Source organism: Hetaerina americana, unplaced genomic scaffold (genome assembly GCF_022747635.1).
Source record: "Hetaerina americana unplaced genomic scaffold, ioHetAmer1.1.p SCAF_15, whole genome shotgun sequence".
NCBI classification, from domain to species: domain Eukaryota; kingdom Metazoa; phylum Arthropoda; class Insecta; order Odonata; family Calopterygidae; genus Hetaerina; species Hetaerina americana.
In genome coordinates this window covers 1,781,042-1,802,890 of record NW_027286625.1, presented here as the reverse complement: position 1 = coordinate 1,802,890, position 21,849 = coordinate 1,781,042, and the positions used below count along the sequence as shown (strand labels likewise).

Below are 21,849 nucleotides of genomic sequence, written 5' to 3'. Positions count from 1 at the left end.
AAAGCTCCATCCGTTTCGTTATCTCTTTTGAAAACGGCGGCGATTCCGGAAGTGATGGTGCGGAGTAAGGGAAGGGCTGGTAGCTGTGGTGTGGGCTGATCGAGTTCATGTACATAGTTCGAGAACTATTTGGTAGATGACGCGAAAGTATCGACGGAAGTCCCGTTGTATTTGCCTGGCTAGTACGCCCAGTGAATCCGGTATGTGGGGAAAACATATGCCGTCCTCGAACGAGCTTCAGAGTACGTAAACATAAGAGTGTAAATGTGTTGTGCAGAGTTCTAGTAGGTGTTAATTTGGGCAATGGAAAAGGATTGTGATGATTCAGTTTCTCCACATGATTCAAGTGAGGTAAGTTGAGTTGCGAGTTTCATGTTTGTGTCTCACCTGTTGGCGCTTCACTTTAAAATGTAATGAGAGATCTATTGAAGATTTCCCTCAAACTGATTCAGCATTTTAATTTGGGACTGTCTTGTAAGGCTAAGATTGTAATTCTTTACCCACCTACAGTGTTGCATTATTTAGTTAGATACATTTTGGGATAATAAACCGGCGGTTGCTGGGTTGTACTACATATGTGCAATATGTAATTGTATCTTACCTATTTACAGGATGAATCGGAAGAGTTTAGTAAAGATAAAAAAATAAGCCCTAAAAATCAGACGATTCGGTCTAAGCCAGTTGTCAGGAAATGGATAGTTTATATAAGCTTATTTATATTAGTAGCCGGCACCATTATTGCAGTATATTATCCTCAAAGTCAATCTGCAACAGAAAACCATTCAGAACAGATGCAAGAACTTAAGAAGCTCACTGAAGCGTGGCGGATTAATTATCCTAACCAGAGTCCCGAAACCTGGAGCACCATCGTGGGACCGTTAATGGAATTCGTTGGTGTCGCTCATATGTCGCCGTTAGTTTTTGTAATGGCTTATGATGAAGCTGTTGAAACTACAAAAATTTTAGCCAGTGAAATCACTCGTGCCGCATTACGATTAAAATTTGAACCTGACGATTGCGGTGACCAAGACATAGCCAAGATATCAGGACATGATGCAGAACTGAAACCAGGATTCCTCTTGAATCATTTTATAACCAAAATTAAAAAATGCAGGAAAATGATTATGTACAATCTTGAGAAACTTAATGGCAGTGTTGCAAAAGAATTGCATAGTTTGCTGGATAATGATTTTCCTAATCTACATAAGGTTGTGTATATTTTCACTGTTCGAGTCCCAAATGTTAAAGGAAATGCATATTATCAAGTTCACAATACTTTGAGAACGCGCTGGGGCGGTGAGATTGAAGATGATGTGCTTAATCCTCTTCTCTCTCGGTTAGTGAACAATGTTAAAATAATTCCCGAATCAGTATTTGAATTATAATTTTTGTTATAACTAATCTGTAAAAAAATTGAATATGAAGGATATAAATGATAGATGGACTCATCTTGCCTTCAAGTTTATTCGTATATTTTACAATCTCCTCAGCCCTGATCGTCAGGATTATTGAGGCTTCCAAACATGCTTTTTTAAAATTACAATTGAACGGATACTATCACAATACCTTTTCATTTGTAAATGAATACAAATCCCAAATTTTAATGACTAGTGTGTACTTTTATAACAGTATGTGTACCCAAATAAAGACAAGTTTCTCCGGTGATTCAAGGCAAGGTTTTAAAAAAAACTGATAAATGCAGTATGCTGCCAGCACTGTGCCCTTTGGCTTGGGTTTAAGGAAAAGCTTTGGTACATAAATTGTATCACAGATCAATCTCAAGAAGTAATTTCAAATTTTTTGTAGTGCTTTGTGGCATACTACATGCTATCAGTTATGAAAAACTACACATGCACACCACTTGTCACCAGTCATTAAAAAGTCTTATACAATTGTCAGTCTGTCAAAGATAGTTGGCTTTTGCTTTAGCAAAAAAAGTTACTTCTTTCATGAAAAAAATCATCTATGGTTACAAGAAAACAATAATCTAATGTAATGCGCGTTCAGGGAGTGGCTTTATGTGAACCATATCTGAACCATCTCAATTTTTTGGAAAATTCCATGAATGTGATAAAAATTGTTTTCTTATTGAGTAAGCCATGAAATGTCTCCTCCTCAAGTTAACAAGACAGATGAGCACTGCAACAAGTCAAAATAAAAACAAATAACAGGACACCATTAATGGGAATCCTATCTCTGAGGTAGTTTTAGAATTTAATGAAGCGATTTAAGCTTTTTGTACACACAACTGCGAGTAAAGTATGTACTGACGAAGGCACCTATATTTTTAACCTTTGAAATATAATTATTTATTAATTACTTGCAGCAGGAACACATTCATGGAATTAACACATTGAATTCTCACCACAACAATAAAAATATGCATGCACATGACCCCCTTATTCACAGAAAAGGTAGTTCATAACATTTACAGAGTCTATTCTCAAACTGCTTTGACAGAATATTATCAAAATGAAGTAAAAAGAAAATGATGCTCATAAATAAATTCTACCGTCCAAAGTAAAGAGTATTTACAAACTGTAAATTAAAAGTTGTAAGCACCATTACTGAGCAACAGAAAATGAATAGGCTTATTAAAATAAATACAGAGGTAAAGATTAAAAAAAAAAAAATAGGAGATTTATGATCCTTACTACTTCTTCCATGACCCATTTCAGTTCCTTGATTTGGCCGAGCCCCAAGGCTCGGAAACAACATGGAAATTCACATCAAAGTCAAAAAACGATTTCACCCACTCTTGAGAAGTTTAAACAGCATCAAATACCCAATCGCAAACTTCTCAACAGGCCACTCCCATTATTTCCTTGTTTTCTGTACCAGTCTTGTAGAACTCACAGTCACATAGTCACTTCAAATTCATTACGTTCTTGTCGTATTAGTCATGTAACACCACTGTCACACATACCCAAGGTTTCCTATGCTAGTATCATTGCCTTATTACAAAAAGAGTTTAACATTGGAAAATTAAACAAACTGAAAATATTCTTTGAGGTGATGCAATAAATGATGATCAACAGAATCACTGCATGTTTATACCGGAGGTAAACATGCATTACACAGGAAGTATTAGGTAAAAACTTTTAACATGCCAATGCACACACCAATTTTTGTGAATGATACTAGCATCAGGCTCACTTATATGTTAAGATGCTTATGAGGTTGTTAAACAGAGGGGTTTAATGCCACCTTTACATATCTGATCTCCATGGATTCTTCCAGGTTAACATTAATTACTAAAGAAATAACTCTGAAATAATTTTTACCTTTTCAATGCCATAAAGCTGAACCCTCGTATGCCCATCAGCATGGAGAGAGAAATATATTCAATTCTGAGTGACGCAGAGGGTATATAGTTAAAAGCATAAATATAAATAGCAGATTAAGAAGTTAAGGCACACTGTTCTTTCTTAGCAAGTTTACACTTGATAATAGATCAATGTGTACCATCAACATATCCAATTGCCTAGGTAACAATCAAGAACAACATAAACATTTCAAAATAAGAACCCTCGTAACCCTGAAATTCAATGCTCAGGTTTTTTTTTCTATTTGAGCAAATCTGTACTTCATCCTCAAGCAAAAAAAATGTACAACTGAGAATTGGGTAACATGGATAAACAAGTTTCAATGTTATAACAGAATGCAAACTGGTTGAAATTTACATTCTAAGAAAAGTATTCAGTGATAAACAACTATGAAATATTTTAGCCTATAGTTCCACCGAATACTCATTTGACACATTGGAGACTTCAAGCATCAACCTAATGATAACTTAGAAAATGGAACAGCAAATCACTCTTATCTCATAAAAAACATATGAAATCTCAAAAATGTATTTTTACAGAAGAGCCACTTTTTACATTTTTAAAAGGTTTTCACTGAATAGATTTCAATGAAATTCAGCGTAAGTACAAAAACTTACAATCAATGGTAACTAAATTATTAGTTCCTTCATCTGATTCTGAAACAGACAAATCAAATGACAATGTCTCTTCAGAATTTGAAGTAAATGTACATGCAAGAATGTACAATTTTTTCTTTGACTTTGAAAAAAGAATACAAATTTTTTATCCTTTTAAAGGCTTAGGCATTAAACCCAACAATATTCCTAGGAAACTCCTCTAACTTCAAAGGAAGTGAAAGAAGAATCACTACTAATGACTATCTATAATTAATCCATTAGATTTTTCACTTGGTAGGATTTTCCTTGAAATAAGCGGCACTCTAGTTTCCTTCTTCATCACTTGCATGACTCATTGATTCTTCTAATTTGTCTCCATGCCAAGATGCATATTTCAGTAGGCTGCTCACTTGCAAGAGATCGTACAGGCCATAGTGTAGGTAATGATCTACCATGGATAGTAGCAGGACTGTAGATGGACAGATTTAGAAGAAACAGATAATAATTGGGATATTTGGAAGCAGGCAAATCAAAAGAACTTCAGAACTGAAATCCACCCATGGGGACACTCTGGTCAGCATTAAATTGGTATTGTTGACCATCACGATCTACAGATGGGGCCACACGAGAATCATCTTCCTCAGTGCCAAAGTATTGCTCTATGATATCAAAGGCTTTCTGATATATTTCTATATTCTCGTGAGATTGAAGAAATTCTATCTTGTCTAGACCTGGCAAAAAAGATTTTCAAATATAAGGAAAATACATAAACATACATACTCATCTATCGAAATTAATAATGTATCAATATTAATGAAATCATGCAAAATAATATTTAATATTAGTACTATCCAATGCAACAATTTATGAAAAATCAGTTGAAAGGTAAAATACCAAAATAGAACAAGGGCATAATCATAATGGCAATAATTCTTTAAGTATATTGTGACTCAATGATGAGACAATTTTAATGAAAGAACATACATAATTTCAAAATTCTTTAACACAACTGCTATCACATCTATCTCCTCACAATTTATACATATAGAGTAAGTACCCCATTCAAGCTTCTAACTTAAAATGATTGTCCAACATTATCATAAAAGAAAGAAAGCATTAACATTTTAAAGCATGCTTTGAAAAATACTTAATATGATGGGATAAGCAAACACTAATGGAAAGGGATGGTAAGTAATCAAAAGAGAGTGAATCAGCAGTGGAGAAATGCAGGAATATTTAAGTGCAACAATCATTTGTCTAGACTGGGATTCAAACCCTAATCCATGTTGGGCGAATTGTTTGAGCCAGGACACAGGTATCCTCTTACACTGTGAATCTCTGTATGCTTTTGAGTGAAGAGATTTTGTAATGATTCACCATACATATGTTGAAAGCAATCATGGTTGTGGCATTGTACCACAGTCCACTAGTTAGAGCCAATTTTTAAACACATAAGTGTTTCCCTATCACAAAAATATAACTTAGTTCTTTGTTAAATAAATAGTATTCTGCTATATTTTCTACAGCAAAATTTTTCAAGACTCACTATGAGGCTATCAACTGCTATTTTTAACATAAGTTATACTGTACACACCTGATAACCCAACTAGATTTAATAACTTTTTGTTCTTAGGTAGAGTTAAAACTATTGCATAATTTATTTCTGCAGTTCAAACATTAGGGCAATATGATATCATACGCTAAGCATTACCAACCAATCCCTTTCAAAAATTACAAGCTCAAAATGATTCACCCAAACTCACTCACTCTTCCCACAATACACAAAATTTCAAATGGTAAACCATTGGTATGGGCCACAAATGCATTAGTTGCAAAAGAATGGCAAAATACTTTCTTGGGGAAATCATTTGTAGCACATTAAGGATTTCTATCTTAATATTTCTAGGATATATGTAGTAGTCACTTTTTAAATGTTTTGATGTGGGCTTCCTCATCAGGAAAAGGATTGATAACATACGTACACCCCTGCAATGATTTCACCTTCATTATGTCATAAGGGGTGCTAGGGATCAAGTGTTGTGACTTTAATGATTAGTTATGTTAGGTTGGTCTTCTTTTATTTGCACATAATCATCATGCTAAAACCTACCTCATAAATCAAGTATTTTTTATTAGTCATTGAGATTAAGCTCCCCTTTTTATCGAGCTGAATTCCTTCGAAAAAGTCAAGTAAAAATATCAAATTTTTTTCAATATAATTTATTGCAGTTTTTGTGAAATATTCTGCTCTAATTCTATTAACAAATTGTTGTAAGACTCATTTTTGATGAAATTCTGTAAATGTTTTTTATTAAAATAATGACAGGAATATTAGGAAAAATTAAGTATGAAGGGGGTTTAGGCAGGGTGCAAATGAAATATGATAGGGGAAAAGGAGGGGTGGTGTTGATAAATTTGGTTCCATATTTGTAGAAATGCTTTTGAATACACAGAGCCATTTCTCAATGATTTCATTTGGGATGAAGCTTTATGCATAATTGCAGTCTCCATAGCCTTACACTCCTAAATAAATTACAAAATCACAAAATGGATTAGCCCTTTGCTTACTTACCATAACACTCCTCGATGTGAACTGCATAAGGGTTGACTCCAGCATAGGCCTTGGCATCTTGATCACCTAACCTCAAAATGTTTTCCAAACCATTCAGAGCCACTTGAATTATCTTTGTGTCCACTACAGTGAGGAGACCACAAAGTGGAGGAATGCAGCCCTAAATAAAAATGAAAACCTTTATTTAAGGGATATGTTTGTTTTATCATCCACAATAAAAAACCAAAGTTAAAACAAGGCCATCTGCAAACTTTAAAAATAATTTCAAAAAGCATTTCTATTATATTTTTAATGGCAAGAGCACCTGAGCTGCTATAGAAACTAGGTCAGTACTTATCCAAAATGTATGCAAAATGGAAAATTGCAATGCCAGAATGGTTACTGTGAATGTTTTTTCAGCGATAAGTCTACTATTGAATTTTGGTTTTGGATGCACAATGATCAGCAACATCTATAATGAAATAGATGAAAAAAGCCTAGTACTACTTTGCTTGTTTTCCTTCCTCACACTATCATCTCTCTCAGTCCTCACTAAGAAATTTTTGGACTGCCTCCTGGTATTCCTTCATCCTGATTAATGCTACTGCATTTCATTTCCTCGTTCATCTTCCATTTCATATTCGCTGGAATTCAGTATTGCTATGATGAGTTTGAGTCAATTCGTCAAAACATCTGTTTTTGATGAGGAGTGACCAGGATGCCTGGCAGACGTGGTTACCGAGGAAATCATTCAAAATGTCCATGCCATGATTCTCCCTGATCGACGAACGAAAGTGCGTGAAGTAGCAGAGGCCATGGGTGTGTCGACCGGAATGGCAATTAATATTTTACATGATAAGTTGGTGATGAAAAAATTGTCGGCCCGATGGGTGCTGCGATTGCTCACAGTGGACAACAAGCTGATCTGGCTGTCAACTTCGAAGCAGTGTTTGCAGCAATTTAAGCGAGATCCTTAGGTGTTTTTGCCTCGAGTTATCACTGTTGATGAAACCTGGATTTATCATTACATACCAGAAACTAAGCAACAATCAAAACAATGGATTTCTCCCGGTGAATCTGCTCCAAAGAAGGTGAAGATGGTCCGATTGGCCAGAAAGGTCATCGCGACGGATTTTTGGGATGCAAATGGCATCATCCTCATGGATTTTTTAGAAAAAGGAAGAACAACCACTGGGAAATACTACAGTGAGTTATTGGACCGCTTTGACAAAAAATTTAAGTAGACACAGCCGCATTTGGTGAAAAAGAAGGTGCTATTTCACCATGATAACGCACCAGCACATTCATCCGGAGTTGTCGCCGCCAAACTGCATGAACTACATTATGAATTGCTGCAGTACCCCCCCCCCATTCACCTAGTCTGGCTCCCAGCGACTTTTTCTTATTCCCTAACACGAAGAAATGGCTCGTGGGAAAAACATTTAGCTCATATAAGGAAGTTATCCCTGAGACAGAGGCGTACTTTGGAGAGTTCGATAAATCCTATTTTTTGGAAGGGTTAAAAAAATGGCTGGAACTTTGGGAGAAGTGTATCTTTCTAAAAGGGGGCTATGTTGAAAAATAAAAAAAAAATGTTTTAGAAAAAATGGGTTCTTCATTTCTAACACGGGTACTTATTGAACACCCTTTTCCCCAATATTCTGTTCAGTTCATATTCAGTGACATATTTTTCATGGAATAAATTGACAAGTTTTGAATTCACCGTAGGATAAGGTGCAAATAGTTAAGTAATTATTCTAAAATGAATTGACAGGATATTAACTTAAGTGAAAAGCTAAAAGTAATCAAAAACCCTGAAGATGAAGGAATTTTTCAGCAGGATGAAGTAATATTCATCACAATACTGTTTAAGAAATTCATTTTGCACTTCTTGGTACAACAGTCTGAGATAATCTAAAATGGTACTAATAGGAAAAAAAGAGCCTTCAGGTGAAAATCTACCATTTATGCCACAAGTGATCAGCAGCATGTTATTATATTTGGTTATGCAACAGGTATCAATGGAAATGTCATCACTAGATTCACTGGCTGCTAGACGGCAGCAATGATTCTGATATTCATCAGCTGTCTTTAACATTGATGAAGAGTGATTTGTAAGAATTTTTCCAGGAAAATTCTGGGTATATAACTGCAGATAGTGAAATAAATAGTTTTTAATTTTTTCGGATAATTCATATAGTTAGCTCATATTCTCTTAGCCAAATTTGTTACCAAAATATGAAGAAACTACTAGAGTAACTATGATAACCATCTTCAGGTATTCACCGGAGAGAAAATATTTTTTCCACTTCACATTCTGATATAAGTACTGAGCAATAATTGAACATAAGTACATAATAATTGAACATGTGTATATGCAATAATTTACCTGTTCAACTAAATAGTGAATTTGGTCTGCTGTTCCTCCAGAAGTTGCATTTGTTATGGCCCAAGCTGACTCCTTCCTTGTTTTGAATTCAGCCTTAGATAGTAAATCAATTAGGACTGGAAAAATGTTTGCATCAATAACAGCCTGTAGAATAGGAAAGAATAAAATGCAGATTACTGTCATATAGGAAGAAAATTCATCAACAAGTCCAGTTAAGCAGTTAAACAGTCAAATACCTGTATTTGTTGTCTATTTCCAGCAGTAATGTTTGATATGGTCCAACATGCCTCTTTTCTCACAGACTCTGATGATGATGTTAGAAGGTGGACAAGACATGGCAAAGCTGTACAATTAAGAATTACTTGCGTCTGAACATCATCTCCAGTAACAATGTTCCCAACAGCTCGCAGAGCAGCCGACACCACATTGTGCTGAGGATGCCTGAATTTTCAGGATAAGGAAAAACAATTACATAACCATATCAACAGAAATTGTACATTCCCCAAATTTATTGCCATTCCACACTACTACACAGGAATGGGATAATCTGTGACGTGATATTCTTGAGAGAAATTAATTTCTATTATGATAGTAACTAATATTTTTGATTAATCATAGCCTCTAGCAATTGAGTATTTTATTTAAGATTCAATTAGCCAGGGTTAGAGTTGAAATCCTTTCAAAACAATAAAAATAATTAGGATTCAGGGAACTGGCCTATGAGTAGTAGTAGTTTTTATGGGAGGCGACCGACAGCTAAGGTCATTTGCCACATTAGGGATGGATGGGAAAAGAAGGGTGGATAGAACCCCGGCATCGGCATTAGCCTAGTCTTGTCGAAAGGCACCAAGGGATCCGCAGTTTAATGTCCCATTTGATGGATGTCGTACTCACTCAAAGTGCTTTCCACAGAGCACCTCAAGTAGGGATCAGGAAACCACTGATAAATATTTGCTGTCTCCAGGATTTGAACCCGAGCCCTCTCAGTGAGAAGCCTGTACCTTAGCCACTGCACCATCCTGATCCCCACTGGCCTTTGAGAAATTATGTAAAACAAACAATTGTACCCATACTTTTGCCCAATGGGATCAAGGAGGTTGAAAGATAAACTTATAAAGTATCTTCTACTTCCAGCTTACGGTGGAGAAACATATACCTTCATGAATGACACAACCTTGTAGATGACATTTAAATGGTTTTGACTATACAGAAAATGTGGCCAGTGAAAAACAAATCACAAAAGGCAGTTATACAAACCTAAATGTTGGTCTACCACTTATAAACAAGTCTAAACTCACTTATGCCCTTCAATCAAATACAGTATATGAATTCAAAGGAACTATGGGTGGCTGCGACAGTAACTTTTGGTGGAATCATCTGCTCATGTGTATTATAATGGAACAATTTCAAAGAGTGAAAATCATTTGCCTTGACTGGGATTTGAACCTGGATCCCTTGATGTCCAGCCGAGTGCTTTAGCCGGTTGAGCTACCAAGGTATTCTCTTACACTCCAAAATTTTATATACCTATGGTATTTCAATATTTAAAAATAATAGGTTGCCGCTTAGTAACAATCAATCTGTAGTTTTGCCTGTTGTACACTAACACATGTGTGGTCGAATTAGATACTTTTGCTTTTGAAATGTAATATAAATTCATTACTTTGGAATTCAAGGAACCAAAAAAATGGACTTCAAAATATCCAGGCTCAATTCAAAAGAACTTTGAAAGATGTAAATCAATATTATGATGACATTATATGCTAACTTAATTCAGTCAACAGCTCTAGCATTACTTAAACTGAGAAAATAACCTTGCTCTGCAGAAAAAAGCAAAAATGATTATAGCAGTTCAGATACTGTGCTGGCAAATAACTTCTCAAATGATCATTTCAAGAGTTGATCGTATAATGCCTTAATAAACAATTTAATAAATAATTTAAATTGAATAACATACATGGAGATATATAATATTTATAGTATCAAGTAATCTACCAGTTGAAGTAAGTTTTTGATGGACAAAATCTACCATATGGTACAGCGACAATTCCCTTGTCTCTCCTAACAAAACAACCCGACATCAAACTCATGAACAAGCCCCTTTTCATCTCCGTATACTTCCTTCCTCCCTTCATTCCATCAAACATCTCTATCCTATTCCTGCCCCTTCCTTGCTCGTCTATCATTCTCCCCTCCATTACACTCTTCAACATCCCATCGACAATCAATATGTTTTTCATCCATCTTTCCTGTTTCTTTTGGCTTTCGCCAAACAATCCTCTCTCCCCTTATCCTTTCAGTCCACTTCACCTTTTCCAACATTCTCCACAACCACATTTTAGAAGCTTTTATTCTACGCCAATCAACCTGCTTCAATGACCATGTTTCTGCACCGTACAAAACCACACTCAATATCAAAGTTTTGACAAAGATTTTCTTAACATCATTACCCAATGTCCCTGTTAATTATTTCCTCCTCCTTGTGACAATATATATATTGATTTAACCCAGGAAAAGTGCAATAAAGATCACTTTATCACCACAAAGCAGTGCCATTTGACATAAATCTCAGGCTCAAAAATCTAATTAAATTACACATTATGAGGTTTTTACCACTTTTATTTATATGGAGACCAAACCTCACTGGATAAGATAATTATGTGAATCCAAGGATAATGTACTCATGTGTGTACATGTGGTTTTACTGCATTTCACAAACTAATATTCAAAATTCATTCTAAGTCATTGTAGGGCAAATACTAAGGATTTTGCATTCCAATCCAAAATTTAAGATCCATACTTACATTAGAAGTTCAACAAGCCTACGGCAAACACCTGCATCTACAACAGCCTGGATCTTGTCATTTGTCCCATCGGAAAGGTACGACAAGGCCCAACATGCATCTGCCAAAACATCTGGATCACCATGGAATAATAGACGTGAGAGAACTGGAAGGCATGGACTGACTTTAGGAAAGTTAGGAGGAGGATTCTTCCCTCGACACAGATTGGACAGCGCCCATACAGCATTCCGAGTCATTGAGAGGCGTAAAGATTTACTTAATAGCCTGTAGGGAGGCAAAACAAAATATTTATTAGCAACAGTTGGAAATTTTCCTTTAATGCCTTTCATTGATTATTTGAATGGGATCATGTTTTCATTTTATTATGCAATCACAAAATAAGTATATATTTAAGACATTACAATAAAAGAAGGCTGGTTTACGGAGCAGAAAAAATTTCTATTGCTCAAGCAGATCATAGATAAATATGTTTTGTAGAATAATTGTCCCTCAAATCATGACATTAAAATAAAAGCCTGTACAATAATAATTCCATGAAGAAGTCTTGTTAACATTGTAACAGTAGAAAGTGGAGTACTTTACATCTGTTTTTCATGTTAATTCAATTTAACCTTTTGCAATATATCAGATTCCTCTTTAATATACAGAGAAACTTATAAATATTCATTCAGAATCAGGAGAGACGGAATTAAAAAATATTCTTGATGCTTATATGAATGTTATCTTTCCAATATCAGCAACTGAGGAGAATTAATGACTTATATATACAAAATAAATAAACCAGAGACAGAATACATTATGAAACTTTCCTTTTGCCAAAAAACCTGAGGGTGAGATAAGAGAATTAACGCATGTATCCATTTCTGGGGTTTTCAGGCTATTTCAGACCAGCAAGAAAGGTTTGCATATCTTATATCAAATGAAGTTTGAAATTCCTAACCCATTTAATCATGAGCTCGAAACAATGGTAGCTTTGCAATGCTTGCAATACAAAATGGCCACCTGAGTTCAGGCATACAGGTTTTCTGGATTTGTGCTTTTGCCAATGACTGTTCACACGTAATGAGAATTTAAAACAATTCACTAGATAACATTGGCAAACTAACACATTATTAGACCTATATCTCCTAAGAAAAAGCAAACACAATAACATTTGAATTTACGGTTACATGGAAACAACCATGACCAATCCATAATATTATTTACAATATCATTATACCAAAAGAAATTTGACTCACCAAAAGATAAAACAGAGAAGACAATTTAGGAAATATAACTTAGAAAAACTAATTGGATCGAAAAAGGAGTATCAGCAGGCTGTAGAGGAAATCATTAATTACGAAAGAGAGCAAGGTACTGTAGAGGGAACTAATTGGCAGCATTCATGAGGGAGGGATTTTGGCGGAAGACCTATTCCAGTTCCAAACCCAAACAAGGGAACAACAGCAATTATTTGAGGAATACATAACAATTAGCTTGATTTTTCATGCAGCTTAGGTGGTTCTCAGAATCATCAATAAAAGCAATAAGAGCAGGGCAACCGAATGATCATTTTGGGTTCACGAAGAGGAGAGGTACACGTGATACCACAGCTGTATTGAGGGGCACTAATAGAGAGGAATTTCGAATTGTACGTGGTCTGTGCAATAAACGCGCGAACTGGGATGCAATCTGGCAGCCATGACGTGGACTATAGCCCACTAGCAGCGTCCACTGGCAGCGCTAGTTTCCTGAGACCCAATGAGCCTCTGTGCTTGGTGGATCATTGAGCTGTGTGTATGGTGCCAGTTATGTTAGTCTCAGTGGTCCTTGATTTTACTGTTTGTCGAAAATGGAAATTAATGAAATCATGGAGCAATGAATCAACATCAAGTTTTTGGTGAAGTGCTGTAAAAGTTATTAAGAAATTACTGAAATGTTGATGGTGATGATGCTCTGAAGAAAACATCCATTTTCAATTGGATTAAGCATTTTAAAGATGGCCAACAAGATGCCAGAGATAATGCAAGGCTGGGACAACCTTCAACCACCTGTATTGATGACAACACTGATCGTGTGCAGTCCCTTATCCTTCCTGATCGTCAAAAAACTGTCCGGATGATAGCTGATGAACTGAATTTAGGAAAATCAACAGTGCACACTATTTTAACAAAACATGATGGATGGATCCTTCACCATTACAATGTACCTGCAAATTCAGTATTGATTGTTTGCCAGTTTCTGGCAAAAACTTCAATCACCATCCTTGATCATCCTCCTTATTCACCAGATCTCACCCCCTGCGACTTTTTCCTATTCCCAAAATGCAAAAATGTGATGAGGGAACATCACTGGGAAGATGCGGACAGACGATTGGTCCGTTTCGTATATTTTGAGAAAATGTTTGATAAGAGTGAATTGAATGGGATCAAAGAAAGTATAGCAGAAAATAGGAGACTTATTTGCAACCTATTGATGTCATTGATTGAGCAGGTGCAAGTGGTGGATGGATAGCCCAGATGGGCAATGTTCGGAAGAGGAGTAAGGCAGGTGTGTCCATTATCGCCTGTGCTGTTCAACACATATGTGGAGGAAATGATTAAAGAGGCATGGGAAGAACTGGAGATGGGAATATAAGTCTGTGGGGAATTCATAAAATCAGTTAGGTCTGCTGATGATCAAGCTTTAGTTTGTCAGTCAGCCAAGGATCTACAAACAGTGCTGAGTGAATTGGAAATTCATTGAGATAGAAATGAAATAAGAACAAATATAAATAAAAAAAGGTTATGTGTTTTTTAAGAAAGGTAAAGGCTAAGTTAAACATTAAAATAGGAGGGCAAAAACTAGAGCAGATGGAACAATTAACCTATCTTTGAAGTGTTTTGGACCAAAAAGGTCGAAGTAGTGGGGACATAAGGCAAAGAAGCTTTATCAAGGAGGAAGGAAATGACAGAGACTTTCAGTAAGGAGCAGAAACATGGTCATTGAAGCAGGTTGAAAGGCATAGATTGGAGGCTTTTAAAATGTGGAAGTTGAGAAGGATACAGAAGGTGACGTGGACTGAAAGGAAAACAATCAAGGAAGTGCTAGGTATTTGAGGGAGGGGAGAGGATTGTTGGAACAAGGGGAGGCAGGAAAGATGGATAACGAGCGTTTTTATTTGCAATGGAATGTTGAAGACAGTGATAGATGGGAGAACATTGAAGAAATGAGGAAGGGGAAGGAATAAGATAGAAATGTTGGGTGGAATGAAGGGAGGAAAGAAATAAGCTGTATCGAAGTGGGACCTTAATGTAGTGCCTAACTCCAGGTTGTTTTTGGTTAGGAGAAATGCATAGGCTGTGTCCACCCAAAATCTGCCTTCACCAGTAAGATAAAATATAAATTATTATATATATTTTAAAGGGGTATGCGGTAGTCCAGGGGTAGAGCATTGGATTACTGACTGGAGGCCCAGGTTTGATTCATGGGCAAGCCTCTCCGGGCACCCTCAGCTTCACCCAAGCTGTGATTTTTTGGGTATCAGATATTCCTGGGAAAACATAACCAGCACAGAGAAAGTAACTGGCTCTCCTACCTTAATATGTGAATGTTACATGCCAATTAGGGCTAAGTACTGGGTGACCTCTACTATCACCCACCAAACTGACTTTCAGGTTGATTACAGTGTTTATGGTTTTTGCATTAAAACCATTGTTACTATCAAATTTTATCTTCAAATGAGGTAATCTAGGCAAAATCTTCTTCGCCTAACCCAGACAAAATTATTGAGCTTGTAAATGCTTTACTTTTGGCTTGAAACAAGGGGTGAACTAGCTAAGTTTTCAGACACGTGCCAAACCTCATCCTATGCTGTTGTAGGCATGATTAAGGTTCCAAATTTCTTTCAAGTGGATGTTTTATAATACTATTAAAGCTAATTAATATATACATGGAAAATTATGCAAAAATATACACAGAACCTTCAAGCCTTTCTTCACAAGTTACTTACTGTAGGAGCGGTACTAATATTCCTTGATCCAATACATGGTCACGGCATTCAGGTGAATCCCCTGCAATATTTCCTAATGCCCATACTGCCTGCTCTTGAACATCTTCATGCCTTGATTCTAGTAGTTTGACAAAAATTGGAACAGCACCACCTTCTATTACCATACGCGTCTGCACTGAAGTTCCAGAAGCTATGTTCGTTAAAGCCCAAGCAGCTTCAAACTGGCATGTGATGCAAAGACAATATCAGGCAATAATGAATAATAATAATCCATACACAAATGAGAAATACAACTTAAAATATTGCACCTTACTAAAAGAGCCATATTTATAATAGTTTCAAAATGGAACAGAAATACAAGTACACATTTATTACAATCAATGGGAATGCAAGGAAATGCATTAGCAGAACCCAATGGATGCATTAAGTCGCCCTGAAGTTTGTTCCACAGGAGGTGACAAGAGGTGCTTTGAAATATATGGAGACATGATTACTTGGGTGCCAATTTTACCTATGGAAAATTGCATACACAAAAACTGAGAATTTTGGTTCCAACCCATTTTCATAGAACAAATATTCCAATTTGCTTAAGCATTCCCTCAGTTCATCTAAAATTATTGACAGTGACACCAAAAACATTTTTAATTTTACGTTTTTTGACCAACAACTTAGTAATAATTATAAACAAATAATTCTTGACCAAATTATTGAACACTGGAATTAGTTCAATTCAGTAACATTAATTAAAAAAACGTCAAATTTTAAGCTAGCAGTCTCCATACATAAGAATTAAGAAGCTGTCAATGACACATTCAAAGAGTGCAGATGCAAATGTGTATTTGCTGAATATAACATTTCTATCTTACGTCAAATGGATAAAAATCTAATTTGGCCATGTTGATCCCACAGGTAAAAAACTGTACACTTAAATTCATTCGAAATTAAACATGAATCAGGCTTTGCTGATTGCGGCTGTATATGTTGGGGTACATACAAAAATAAGGAAGACAGCAACTTACACAATTGACATCAATGTTAGACACTAGTAAACATGAATGAGTATTCAATACACAGAAAATCATGAATTTACTTTCATTGACTCTCTCTTACGTTATACCAGAGACAAAAATACGATTAAGAATATTTTTCAAATAAAGGAGAATTATAATTGATGCATGGTTGCACATTGCTAAAACGGGCCCTAAATTTTCACATTTTATAAGCCAACTCTCTCTCTCTCTGGTCACTCATGCTTACATTACTATCAATATTTAATAAACATATTTACGGGGCATGTAACAACAATTTATATTATTTTTCTTGAAATTAAATCACAGGAAACCCCAAACTATGCCTGTTTACTCTAAATACCAGGATATATCACCTGGAGGGTGCAATGTTGATCATTTTTTAAAAACTGAACAATTCGAGGTACAATTCCAGTTTGTATGACTTCATCAATTGGAGGATTTGGCTCCCGTGACAAAAGTTTCCGGAACTTCTGCGTTGCAACCAGCTGCTCCTCCACATCGTTACTATAAAGGGCCTCGACCATGTCCGATGTTATTCCACTTTGGTTTAAGGGTTGGCTATGATCCTCCTGTCAAGTTAGGAGGAAACACTATCAATAAAACCGTATAATTTCCTCCAAAAGTATGTCACTGCTTGCTCTTTTCCTTACCTGCATTGATCCAGAACTTTCTTCATCTTTAAGAAATTCTGGCACATGTACATTTCTACGCTTAAAGAGTTGTTGCTCCCTTTTCTGTTTTCTTAATTGCACACCTTCCTCTTCTCTTCTTCGTCTCAATTCTTGCGAATCCAAAGCTGGATTTTTGTAACGATGTTTGTGTGTGGCACCCGACATCTGTGCGATGAGAAAATTGAGTCCGAGATCAATATCAAACTACCAAACAATATTAATTTCAAAGGATTCGAACCAACGAACAATAAAATGAAATACGAAGGCAGTGGGACCACGCAAATGAATATCTAATTTTTGATCTCAATAATTACGTATGGATCACGTCTACTACAAGACAAGACCATTGAAAGGTGGAACTGTCTAAACCAGGGCAATTGTGATTGAATCACTAGCAATGCACTATAACATAAAATACGCTCCAAAAATAGGTCATAATTCGTTATTTAGGCTACAATTTGCAATATACTACCTTATTGTAAAGAGAACAATACCGTGAGAATTGACCTATAAGCAAGGAGGAATCATGTCAACGAGTTGTAAAAGCACTGACATTAGTTTTGTTAAGAATGACCAGGTATATAATGAAAAGTATTAAAAAATACCTTGTAGTATTATTATGCGCAATACTTAAGCCGAAATTTCCATAGAAACTTATTTTGCAACTACTTTCAACTTCAAGGCCTCTCACAAGGAATCATGGGACGAATCGGACGAATGATCTGAGATGAGAATATAAGAAAAATGGCAGCGCCCACGGTCGCGGAATGTGATGATTTTATGGAATTTCAAGTAAGTATTGATTTAGAGTCTAGGGAATTGTTAAATCTTTCTGCTGGATCTCTTAGCAAAACTGCACTCTGCGGATGCTTTGGTTCATTATTTAGTTAGTTATTCACATATCTCTGATGCATCGTTCATATATTTCCTCACGTGAATGAACTATCGTAATTATTTACAGCCACGATCGTTAATGTAAATGGTACAAGCATGGTCTCTCAAATTTCTTTAATCCTTAGCATATGTCTTCTCTTTTGTATTATAGGAAGCCCTAAAGAAAATGAGAGAATTAGACGATAAAATTATTTACACATTGAATACATCATTACCGACCGAGTCATTTAAGGCAAATGTAGATGCTACAACAACGTGCAAAGATCTATACGGACAGGTAAATACGCCGTTGAGTGGATATATCTGAATATTTTATTTCTTTGTAGTGAAAAATGCATCCAACCGGCTTAATGGGCGGATGATCATGACTAGAATTTAAACAATGCCGTCTGAACAATAAACTGCTAGTGTGCCTTAGGGTGCCGTTAAAATGATTAAATTGTTAATAAGATCAAGTCGCCTATATTTTCAAAGTCCAAAGCAATATTAGTCAAAAGCAAATGAAAGGAATCGGTGGTAGGTTGGCATGCTAATGGTGCCTGCCTAACCCCTAATGGTAACATTTTTACCCTCTCTTGAAATTTTTTTGTAATTCATAACCTTTCCCAATCAGCCAAACTAACGATTAAGGTGAATACCGTCCGGTCTTTTCATATTACTCAATTTTCAATCGTCGGAATAATCAATGACTTTACACAGCAATATGTTATCTACCACATTTTGTGGTATAATAATACATTTTATTTGCCTAAAGATCATACAACAATAATACTTCTTGTGTAGTCCAAAAATGCCAATAATTTATAATGTAACTGATAAATTATCTTAAACTTTTATATGTATCCATGGATCTCAGATCCTTAAATATAATGATTTAATTTGCACAATCTTTCAAGATTATTGTTTGTCTGTCCATGTAATATTTGTTTGGAATCGATTAAACTTAAAGTTCTACCATTGGATGAACCTGAAGCAATCCATCATTAATAGCATTATATATGTTGTATGAATTCCATACCATACTTAAATGCAGTTTAAGCACAAAGAGGGAAAAATTCTTAAAGTGCCGATGTGCTGTTTTTGTCATTTTTGTAAGGACGGTATGAATCTAGTGTAATCAGTAGCTTTTTGTAGCAAAAGTATGAAATCCTTTTTGGTGTGTTAATGGTAATATTTTTCATGTTTTTTCACTGTCGATGCTTTTAAGTAGGCATACTCTTGAGGTTTGCATGAATCTTTATGTGTAATCTGCACCAAATTAGCTCTAGTATACATTAAATCATATGATGGATTCTATTTGAATTTGGTTAATTTTCTGTTTGGTCAACTATGTTTTTCTACCGAAGGTATTCTCCTTAAAATGACATAATTGGATAGCCCTTTGGATGTAGACTCTTACTTAATCCCTCCAATCTAATTAAATTTCTTTATTGATTCTGTGAATTATAAATTTTGCATTGCACCTGATACAAACTCATACATTGGTATTTATATGAATATAACAAGGACTAAAAAGACTGATTGTAGCCTTACATTGCAAGATAATTCCCATTCTCAATAGCTGTGCTTGGCATACAGGTAACATATTTACTACCAAGGGGTTACAAAATTTTTGTTGAGTATCTAGGAGTATGATTATCAGAATAATTAATCCCTCTAATGAATGGTGAGTTTACATGCTTGCTAATCAATAACATGAGCTAATTATATGATTAAAAATAAATTTTATTATTATTCTCATAGATGTACAAATTTAATTATCACAATATGGATCACAATTTAATTTAAGCATGCAATGATGACTATCAATGCATTAGTTTTTTAAAAACTTTTCCAATGGCCTCTTTTAACCGAAATATTCTTTGATTACTTGCTCTTTTGGGCCTTCTTGCAGTGGTCCCAGATTGCCCAAAGATCTTAACTATTAAGGAATTTGCCTCAATCTCAGGCTGGGAATCAAATATTTTTTTCTTTAGTCTTAATTGGGAAACAGCCAAGAATGACCACATACCTTGTATTGTAAACATGAAATAACAAAAACAATCACTGACACCTAAGCCATCTGTGGAAAGAGACCTACCTAGGAGGGCATCAAACCTGTAACCCCCTTGAGTCAGCTGGCAAGGATGTAAACTCTGTCATCACCAGGGCTGGAAAATGTATTTAGAGTTTACCCAAGGGGGTATAAGCTTTGAATATTCTCATATTTGGTTTGGCTTATCATAAAATTTTCTGTGAGCTTTTAGATTTTGCTTGAGATGCCACTTTGCATAGAAATCCACACTGTGAACGAAATACATGAATGTATTGGTGATAGTTGGTGCTGGAGATATTGATCAATATTCCTTCTGGTCACATCTTGATTTAATTCCTATTGAAATAAAGAGATTTCCCGATTTTATTTTTCTTTACTGCTCAACCCTCAACAAAAAGGAAATCTCATGTATGCTTATTAATTAAATATAATTGAAGTATTACAAAATCTTACTTCTTCATTGAGACTCATCATTAACTACATTTCTTTCTATTGTCTTGTGAAAACGTGATGTTCAATTGTTGTTAAATAAAAGACATCCATGATGTATATTGCCAAACTAGGATAATGAAATATTGTTCTAAAATAGACATTGTGTTGTGTTATTCTTATATTAGCTTTGTTATTTACGTAATTTCATGTATCAATTCTATATCTCATCTTTAATTTGTGCCTCAAAAAAAGGCTTTAAGACTATTATTGTCATTGCAGGTTGACTGCAACAATGTTCTCTTTGATGCAAAATTAGCCTACTCAGATTCAGTAACAATTCTAGTCCAATATACATTTTATCAAATCTTTTTTCAAAGTATATGTCACTAGTTTGTTTCTGAACAATTGAATTTGTGTAAGGTTATAGTGTTACATTAGTGCTTTAAATCTCTCATCTCATTTTTGTGATCAACATACTTAACTCAAATTAGTCACGTCATATTTAACTTTTCCAGTTGCAAAATAACTATCAGCACAGGGAATCGTCTATTAAAAGGTGCATTTCTGTTGTTGCTGATAAGGTACGAAACATGAAAACTAGGAGAGAGAGCAGTCCAGATGATGTTAGTCTATTGAAGATTTTGAGAAAAGAGCAAACAAAGGTAAATTTTATATTCTTTGGCATTGTGAGTTAATATTAGACATCTACTTTTAATTTTTTTATGACCACACTCTCCTTTAGTTACGACTGTTGCAAGCAGAACTTAATGTGGAGGAAGTTGTGAAAGAAAGGAGTTTGAAAGTGTACAATGAACGTTGTAGATCATTTTTTAAAATTCCGGACAAAGTGTAAGTGATGGAAATGTGGTTCCAGTCAGAAACAACTTGTAGTGCTCATGTGAAAGCTTGCCGCTATAAATTGGCATGTTTTCCTACAGACTGGATTGAGCCGAATTAGATATGCAGGAGCTGAGAAATAAGGTACTCCTCATGTGTTGTGGAACCATTTTCTTTTGGAAAGGAAATTTATATAGTTACAAAATTACATGTCATGTGCTATGCACATGTTTTTTATAAAATATAATGTTAGACTTGTTATATTTGTACTGACTTGTGATAAATCTCAATTATATGGGTACAAAAATACTTT

General features: G+C 35.3%; 2 protein-coding genes and 1 long non-coding RNA gene across 7 annotated transcripts; 2 read left to right on the top strand and 1 right to left on the bottom strand.

The window, feature by feature from the left end:
• Positions 1–160: 160 nt before the first annotated feature.
• Positions 161–1,448, top strand: LOC139686737 (uncharacterized). Its single transcript, XR_011700555.1, has 2 exons — positions 161–351; positions 612–1,448. It is a non-coding gene; the product is annotated as an uncharacterized lncRNA (long non-coding RNA).
• On the bottom strand, positions 1,446–20,370 carry Kap-alpha1 (karyopherin alpha1). Of its 5 annotated transcripts, none has more exons than XM_071583755.1 (10): positions 17,944–18,036; positions 17,811–17,845; positions 17,318–17,503; positions 17,021–17,236; positions 15,637–15,857; positions 11,667–11,930; positions 9,099–9,303; positions 8,863–9,006; positions 6,495–6,654; positions 1,446–4,653 (listed from the first exon to the last, which is right to left on the bottom strand). In XM_071583755.1, the coding sequence occupies exons 3-10, from the start codon at positions 17,501–17,503 to the stop codon at positions 4,463–4,465; spliced, it is 1,587 nt and encodes a 528-aa protein (XP_071439856.1). In that variant the 5' UTR covers positions 17,811–17,845; positions 17,944–18,036; the 3' UTR covers positions 1,446–4,462. The 5 variants fall into 5 exon arrangements, with proteins under 5 accessions (XP_071439856.1, XP_071439858.1, XP_071439860.1 ...); XM_071583757.1 differs by having other exon boundaries at positions 17,833–17,845; positions 17,944–18,031; XM_071583759.1 differs by lacking the exons at positions 17,811–17,845; positions 17,944–18,036 and adding an exon at positions 20,313–20,370.
• On the top strand, positions 18,009–21,845 carry Ccdc58 (Coiled-coil domain-containing 58). The gene is made up of 4 exons (XM_071583765.1): positions 18,009–18,130; positions 18,384–18,509; positions 21,215–21,361; positions 21,442–21,845. Exons 1-4 carry the CDS (start codon positions 18,083–18,085, stop codon positions 21,550–21,552), a joined length of 432 nt encoding a protein of 143 aa, XP_071439866.1. The 5' UTR covers positions 18,009–18,082; the 3' UTR covers positions 21,553–21,845.
• Positions 21,846–21,849: the final 4 nt, after the last annotated feature.